At 37.6% G+C, this 8919-nt stretch overlaps 1 protein-coding gene across 2 annotated transcripts; it reads left to right on the top strand.

The window, feature by feature from the left end:
- Positions 1–725: 725 nt before the first annotated feature.
- On the top strand, positions 726–5410 carry si:dkey-8e10.3 (serine/threonine-protein kinase SBK1). 2 transcript variants are annotated; one of them, XR_008904547.1, is made up of 5 exons: positions 726–808; positions 1716–1893; positions 2923–3125; positions 4301–4998; positions 5183–5410. XR_008904547.1 is itself a non-coding variant. In XM_056729518.1 (4 exons), exons 2-4 carry the CDS (start codon positions 1725–1727, stop codon positions 4943–4945), a joined length of 1017 nt encoding a protein of 338 aa, XP_056585496.1. In that variant the 5' UTR covers positions 726–808; positions 1716–1724; the 3' UTR covers positions 4946–5410. The 2 variants fall into 2 exon arrangements, 1 of the variants encoding a protein (XP_056585496.1); XM_056729518.1 differs by having other exon boundaries at positions 4301–5410.
- The last annotated feature ends 3509 nt before the right edge of the window (positions 5411–8919 follow it).

Raw genomic sequence — 8919 nt, 5'->3', positions numbered from 1 at the left:
TGTTTGTGGTATTGAAGTTACCATGAGACAGACACAATTCACTAAGATCGAATCCTTAAACTATCACACAAACAAGAGAGTTGATATGAATAGAAGTGATTTGGCAAAAGGATTACATTTTACGATCACCTCCTATTTCAATGCTTTGAAGTTACTTTAATGGACTTATAACTCAAATAATGCCAAGTCTCTTTTGTGAAAGCACTGCTGAATGAAGATAAGAATAGAATCTGATGGTGCCGTTTGTGTATGCTAAAGATGTCGATACGATCGAGCTGATAAACTGCACTTGGACGGAGGGAGAGGGTGTATTTGTGTTCAACCTCATATGTGACCTTATCCCTAATACAACAGTATCAGATCTGTTTATTTACTATTCTGAACTACAAAAAGTATTCTTTGAATCCTTTATTGTCCAACATCAACATTTGGTCCCTGTATACATTCACAACTTACACATGTTTAAATTGAGGCATTTTTTACACCATGCATTTAATTTAAGACCCGAGCATGTATATGCATGCCTATAATGTAAAGAATATAAACCGAGCGTGTGTCTGCTATATGCAAGAGAACGTGAATGAGCATTAGTGCATGTGTTTACATGTTACGTACCCCTGTGGGGGGAGTCAGCCCCACAAAAGTGTAACTTTCCCAGAGTGTGCGTCTTCCATATAAAGTGTTTCAGGAGTGTTCTGCTCAAAGCCGTCGATTGGAGAGGAGATTTCACTCAGAGCTCGGCATTAGCTTCAGCTGCAGCGGTGGTGCTTCTGTCGTTTATCTGCGTGTCCTGCACAGCTGCAGAGAGGTGAGAGAAGGACAGAGAAAGAACATTGATAAAGTTAACTACTGGGCATTTTTCTGCATGCTTCTAGACACAAACACTACTGTTCACAGTTTTAAATGCAAACTGCATGCGCCTAATTTTTGCTTTGTTTGTTAGGCTCATCGCTGTTTTGTGATTTGTAAAGGATCTGGTTTGGAATGGTTTTCCAGATAAGCAAAAAGAAGAAAATCTAAACTGTTGCACCACATCACATGGCAGATTTTGTTTGTTTGTTTTGTATTTTGTTGTACTTTCGGAAACGCATTTGTATTTCTAAAAATGTTAAATTTCTTCAAATCAGTAAATCATTCCACGGAGTGGGCAACTGTTATTTTCTTATACAATAAGCAGACAACAATGTTGATTGCATTTGATTAAATACACTTATATAATGTAGATTACAACAGACATGTTGTGCTTAGGATAGCACGCAAGAAAGAATTATTTGTTTGGTCGGCTGGTCTTAACATGCGAGACATGTAAACATGCTTTGCATGCTTGCAGAGTATCAGAATACAGAACCACAGCAGGTTTAGAATGATCTGGAATGCATGTAGTAAGTGTTTAGGAGATGTGAGGGTATGTGCTGATTGTACAGCGATGACAGGAACATTGTAAGAGATTTAAGAGGAAACGCACAAACAGGCTCTGTGAGTTACACGCACAAAGAGTTGCATGAAAAGTAAAAAAACTTTATGACCTCTTATAATAAAAGTGTGTAATTGCTATTAATGGAGTAAACATATATCGGCTATAATATCATTTTTCGCCAATTCAATAGTCTATTTAACAACGGGCACAGTTTGGAGAACCGTTCTGACACCGAAACTGAACTTGACACTCTCTCAAGTGTGTAACAAACGAGTGTTGACTATTGTTTTGTTTTCAGTACAGTGAGATGATTGAACTGGGCTCAGTGGAGGAGGGCAGCAGTCTGATAGAGGAGCTCATAGAGTTAACATCTCAAAGTTTATGCAGGCTGGAGATTAAAGAACATTTCAACATTGTTAAAGAGATCGGCCGGGGCAAGTATGGCCGTGTGATGCTGGTCACCCACCTGTGTAAAGGTAAAGTCCCTCAAAACATGTATACTGTGGCATAAAACAACTGAATGGTTTAAAAAAAAAAGAAGTCACAAAATCCCTAAAAACATTTACGGCAACAATACATGGAGTTCATTGTGCAATCAGCCTCCTAATGAGCAATTTTAAAGACGGTTCCCAAGGTTAATTTCCGGTCTGTGTTTGGTTACATTAAAACAGTTTATTTGAGATCTAATTAATATATTAATTATTTATTTTAATATTCTATTGTATAATAATTGTATTCAATTACATTAAAACTACTCTACAGGTATTAGTTCTTTTGTGGAGGTCTACGGCATGTTAAGTGTGGGCCTCATTACATTTGTTGTTGAAGCTAAAACCGTTATAATATAGAGTATATAATACATCATTTTAGAATAGCCTAATAGATTTTAACGAAAAAAATAAAAACCAAGAATAGAGATAAAACTAAATTTCTGTCATGAAACGTTCAGTGTTTCAAAACGCGTGGAACATTTGGCACGTTATAGAATTTACTCACCGCCATGTTTGACTTCATAAAACAAGGATTATAACCCATCTAGACGCACATTCGATGATATGAGCCAAATATAATAGCTTGAGGTTGATTTGTGAGGTATTAAACCAAACATGAACCGCTATAACACATTCTATTCATTTCAATTTCACGTGCAGGTGCGCATGTTTGGTTTGAAGTTCGGTCTCGGCTTCCGTAGAAATTAACAGAAAACGCCCGTTCATGTAACCGCACATATGAGACTTGCATAGATTTTTTTAAATGCCAAAGGAAAATATGGATTTGAAAGGTTAACAACCTTTTTACATTTTCAATGTAATACAGCACTTGAATAAATATTACTATTTGACTATGCTTCCAACGCAATGCACATCTGTGCTGTAAATTAATGTAATATTAATCAAACAAGCTTCTGTTTCATATGATCCTATGATTAAATGTGACGATTTATTTTCATCTAGGGACTGACTAAACCTTATCCAGAAACACAAAGTCTTCTGTTTATCTGACAGGAACGCCAATGGCCCTAAAAGTGTTGCCCAAAGCTTCGACCAAACTGCAATGTTTCCTGAGAGAATATTGCATCTCACTGCTGCTGTCATGTCATCCCTGTATCGTGGGCCTGTTCGGCATCGCCTTTCAGTCAAACGAGCACTACGGGTTCGCTCAAGAGCTGGTCGAGGGTCGAGATCTCTTCGCCATCATTCAGCCACGGGTGGGTGCACAAACCTCATCATTCACAAGCTCTAAATATTGCAATAATGCATTTTGTCATGAGGCCTAACCCTCTTTTTAATGTCAAACCTTTATGACTTTTTTCTTCAGCAGAACACAAAAGAAGAGATTTTGAAGAATGTTGTTCTCTAGGACTCATTCAATTGCATTGGTTTTGTGTCCATTCCATAGCTCCGTTTATGTCCAGTCAATTGAAGTGAATGGGTGCCACCGCTGTTTGGTTAGCAACATTCTTCAAAATATCTCCTTTTGTGTTCTGCAGAAGAAAGAAAGTCATACAGGTCATACAGTGAATTTAAATCTACAATAGAGTGTATTGTGTCCTTACCCTTGTGTCCTTGTCCCAAATCAAATAATCATTTTTTACAGATATGTTAATCCGAATCAATTTCTTTGCAATAACTTACTGAGGATGTATGTGCCCAAATGAGGAGCTAGAGATAAAATATAAAGCATGTGGTGTGATACAGTGAACAAAACATCACTTTTCATAAACTACATAGAACTATATTAGCAATGTTTTTGGGTAGATGGTTTACTATTTAACCTTAATTTTACTACAAATACCATGGTAAAATGCATGAATATTTTGTTGTTAGGATTTTAGTGATATGCCATTGATAAAATACATTACAATTTTCCACAGAGAGAATAATATAATCTCAGATGTGTTGACATTTGTTTGATCGCAACAACAAAAAAAGGACATAAAAATGTCACAGCCACGCGACTTGAAACACAAGCACCGAATCCTGAAACTCACATCAAGTGGTCTGTACTACATGCAGGCATGTTCACATGCTCTTTGGACTGAATAAGAAGCGGAGAGTATGTCTGACATATTTCACATGTTCACATGTCCTCTTAGAAAATCTTGGAGGGTGTAATGTGCTGGTAAAGAGCAGACCAGCTGCTTTACTCTGTCAGCAATCGGGTCTCTGTCACTTCAGCAAATCCAGTGAAACTCTAAGCCAGACAACTTGAAAAGATTCAAGGGGGAAATAAAGCACCAGGGTTGTCTAAACTCATGCAACCTTATATTTTAATTTATCATGTTATGATCTGGCCATGTGCATCATTCACAAACTGTGAAATCTAAAAACGAGACTAAACATATTATTTTACTCATCAAGTTTATTGTCTGCATCTCTCAAGGTGGGCATCTCAGAATGTGCAGTCAAACGCTGTGCGGTCCAAATCTCCAGCGCTCTAGAGTTCATCCATCAGCGTGGCCTGGTGCACCGCGATATCAAACCCGAGAACATTCTCCTACTGGACAACCACTGCCGGCGAGTCAAGCTGGCTGATTTCGGCCTCACCCAGAGACACGGAACCTTCATCCGTTACATATCGGGCACGCTGCCGTATATGGCCCCTGAGCTGTGCGCCATGGTCATGGAGGAAGGCCAGACGGAGGTGAAAGCTCCTCCGCTCAGCGTGCAACCTAGTTTAGACACATGGGCGTTTGCCGTTCTGCTTTTCTGTATTCTCACTGGGTTCTTTCCTTGGGAGCGCTGCCTTGACGGCGACGATTTCTATGAGGAGTTCGCAGACTGGCGCAGGGCGCCCAATACGTCCTCCGTGCCATCTCAGTGGAAAAGGTTCACTCCCATGTGCTTGGAGATGTTTAAAAGGATGTTAGCGCTGGATGCCAGTGACAGGTGCTCGATAGGGGAGGTCAAAGGTTATGTGGTCGAGGACTGGGTCAGAGCGAAGGACATCAACGGATGGGTGGGGGGAAACGGGGAGGTCGGCACCCGCACACCGAGTCCTTGCAGAAGCAGCCGCAGTGGTGAATAATGAGTCATGCGATTCATGGAACAGCAAGATTTGGTGCTTCCGGTACAAAACAGGTTCCTATAGACTTTTTATTATCAATACATTTCCTCCTGATTTTCTTTTCCTCCTGAAATCTTTCACTTGTCCCTTTATGACCTTTTCATGTAACCCCGGTCATTCATCATTCACACACATACAGAAAATAGCACTGCAACCATCTCGGTCGAACTTTCAATAATCTCCTGGCATCTGTTACAGTTGGTGAGGTATTGATGGATCCTGACGTGGTGTTTGTTTTGGTCCCGCTCCAGAGAGACTGTCTCGGTGGGCTGTCGTCGTTCTGGAGGTCAGGGGGTGATGTTGATGAACTCCTGAGCTCAGCAGCTCCTTTTGCTATGCTGCATATTTAGGGAGTTACACTTACCAAGATTGTGTTACCTCCATCCCTCTAGGGTGGCCCACACACTTATCATCAAAGGTCTTTATAACTAAGTCCCAAACTGATTTTTTTTACTAGAATCTACTTAATAAAATCTTTGTAACAATTTGCATGTTGTTTTTTAAGTAAAATTTGCTGCTATAATTCAAGTACAACATACTAACCAGAATAAAGTAAATTCTACTTATTAAATAGGCTACATTTAGCTCTTGTTAAAATATCAAGTAAATGTTACTTAAGTAAACAAAAAGAATCATGCTGAACAAAAACATGTGTCTAACTCAAACTTCACAGATCAATTACTTTCGTATTGAAATATATTATTGTCAAGGAAGAAGAGACTGGTGTCTGTACTATCACAAGGACAGTTACTGCTCATTCATGACTGATGCCTCCCTCATCCCTGCGGCACAAGCACTGCTCTTCTGAACAACTGTGACAATTAAAAAAACCCAAACTTAAAAATAATATCAAAACTCTCCTAAATCTCAAAGATAAATCAACAAAAAATAAGAACGAGTCTTTATGTTAACTGAAAAACACTTCAAATGAAAGTTAAACTGGAAAATTAAACTCCTAATCAAGTCAGATCAAAGCTTGATGGGAACTACAGATCAACTGCTACATAAATGATTTATGTAGTCTCAAGACAAAACATTATATATTTTAAATTATATATTTACGTGTATAGTGGCCGCATAAAGTATTAGGACAAAGTCATACTTCAAAGCTATGAAATGTTAGAAAATAATTCAAAGCAGATTTTATTTCAAAGAAAAACTTTAAGAGAAAATAAGTAAAGAAAAGATCGAAAAGAGATTTGAAAAAGATTAAAAGAAAACATTTATGAATCTAGAACATAAATCTAAAAATAAATATATATATGATTACATTATTTAAATATATATATACAAAAGTGTTTTTACATATTTTAACTCTTTCCACATTTACTACACCTGCTTGAACTTGAGAGAATTTCTATCATAAAAAGAGAATTTTAACATTATTTTTTGTACAATAATCACATATTTATGTGAGATCAGGCTGATAAAAACTTTTAAACTCTGCTTAAAATGGCTTAAAAACTCTAAAACAAAATATTACTTAAAATAAAATTAAAAAGTGTTATTACATCATAAGGAATGTTCTCACTCAGACATTTGGCCAACGCTTTCTAAAGTTCTTATCAAAAATGGAAAGTTCACAAAAAAATTCTGTCATCATTTACTCAACCTTGAGTTGTTCCCAAATCTATATCTAAAATTCTCTGTCCAGTGAACATAGAGAAAGATATCTGGACAAATTATTGTAACCAAAAACATCTTGGTCTACCATAGCAGGGAAAATGAAAATCATAGTCAAAAGTGCCTCAAAACAGTTTGCTTTCCGCCATTCTTCAGAATATCTTCGTTTCCATTCATGATTAAGAAATATATAGAAATTTAGAACAAATTTTTTCATTTTTGGGTGAACTTTCACTGTTAGTGTCCGAATACATTTTGGCACCACTGCTGACCAACAAACCACAACAATGTTGCTGTCGCTAGTAAACATGACGATATGGTGTCTCTTCCTGGAACTCAGACTCTGTCTGACACCGGCTGAGGTGGAAATGAAGTCATCACATATTCACAGCAGTATCAGACTGTGGGATTACATCCATACGAGCTTTTAATTGGCCAATAAATTCCACTCAATTCTATACGACAGGTGAACACAGGTGGTTCATTATTAGATTATATCCACCCGGGTCACAAGTTTGATTCCCAGAGAACAAGTAATGTACTTTAAGCTTTTTGGGACGTAAGCATCTGCTAAATTAATAAATGTAAACTCTGACAGACTTGACAAGTCATCTGTCATTTACACTTTTTATGTGTTTTACGACGATACTAAAATACCATCCAGCGCAGCGGCCGCAGTAACACGAGTCAAACTAAATCTTCACAGCTCAAGTTAATAGCCTATAAATTCAAGTTTCAGATATATGAATTGCTTATTCACTACTACGGCAGGCTATAAAGTTGCATACAATAAATTCATCCTTAAATACTTCATTTACTGATCTTCCTTAGGGGAATAATATATTTGCCTTGCAATAAAAATAAAAGTGATTTCGTCAATATTTAATCAATACTATATTAACTTTAAAAAATAAAGGTGCATATATTCAAACTCGAAGCACATGTAAATTAGGTCTCTGGTTAAACTTTTTAGATGTTTTTTTTTTTCAGAAAACAAGCAAGAAGTCATGCCTTTTTTCCCTAAAATACGAGTTACGATACGTTGTCATTATTTTGAAATATATTCCCAATTTTGTCCCATGTAGCAAAGTGTGAACGTATTTACATCATGTGATTGGTTATATGACACATCCCATGAGGCTCTGAGGAACAGTTTAAATGTGCCACCAGCCTATAAGAAGGCCAAAGAGACGACGTGTCCCATTTTACAACCAGCCCCTCGTGCAGAGCAGTGCTACTCGCAATAAATCTTTGCGGTGTTATGGAAAACTTCATCTGGCGTCCAGTCTCGCAGCCAGCATCATCTTATAAAACCAATCCACAGGCATGTTTCTGATGAAGGTTATTTTCTGCTCTCACGGGTTGTGTGCTCGGACACGTGGAAACTTTGAGCAAAGCATCATATGAGATATGTTAAGACTGTAGCACTTCACACAGAGTGTCACACATTAACAATAATATGCATGAAGGTTGTTTATGGGTTGTTATTATGTTTATAGTTTGTATGTCGGGAAAATGTTTTAAAATAATTAAAGGGCTAGATATAAAAAACGTTAAGAAGATTATAACAGTGACTCTAATAACATCCCTGGGCCTTCCATAAAAGATGCAGAGTGACAATGATAAATGCAAGTACAACGGTTGCAGGGGCCAAAGGATTTTGTGGACATCCGCACAAGTTTACTTTACCTTAGCGATCTTAAGCTCTTCATGGAAAAGAGCGAATGTTCTATAAATCCTGGATAATCCTCTCTGAATTTCAGAATGTTCCCTGCTCTATTTCGAGATTCGGCTCCCTGCAGACACATCATTGGCTTGCTCTTCAAAAGAAACATGTTCTGTTTACACATAGCACTTATAAATGAGTCCCTCCGGATAAAAATGACATGCAAACTTCAATGGCTTCACAAAGACGTCACCAAACAGTGCCATACAGTAACCAGCACTACCAGTTATAGTACAACACAGCTGTCGGTTCATGTGTACAGTAAATGTGGGTCTGATGAGTAACACAAGTATAATTAGACATCAAAACATACAGCTTACATCAAAAACACATTCTTGATGAAATACAGAGAGCAAACTCATGCGCTGTGTATCAAACTATAGTCTTATGTAATAATACAGTTTAACACGCAGCACCAGAGCGGGTCTCCACACACATTCCCTTTAAGTTTCTCTGACAGCAGACATTCATTGGAGAGAAATTTAGCTGGATCTTTAAAAACATGCTGTAATGTAATAGAATCCCAGCAGTCAACACAGTTCATGTCAAATAAATGTTCAAATCAAATCTGTTTGAAGCAGTTTGA

This window comes from Triplophysa dalaica, chromosome 18 (genome assembly GCF_015846415.1).
Source record: "Triplophysa dalaica isolate WHDGS20190420 chromosome 18, ASM1584641v1, whole genome shotgun sequence".
Lineage (NCBI taxonomy): Eukaryota > Metazoa > Chordata > Actinopteri > Cypriniformes > Nemacheilidae > Triplophysa > Triplophysa dalaica.
This window is presented reverse-complemented; position numbering and strand designations above follow the sequence as displayed.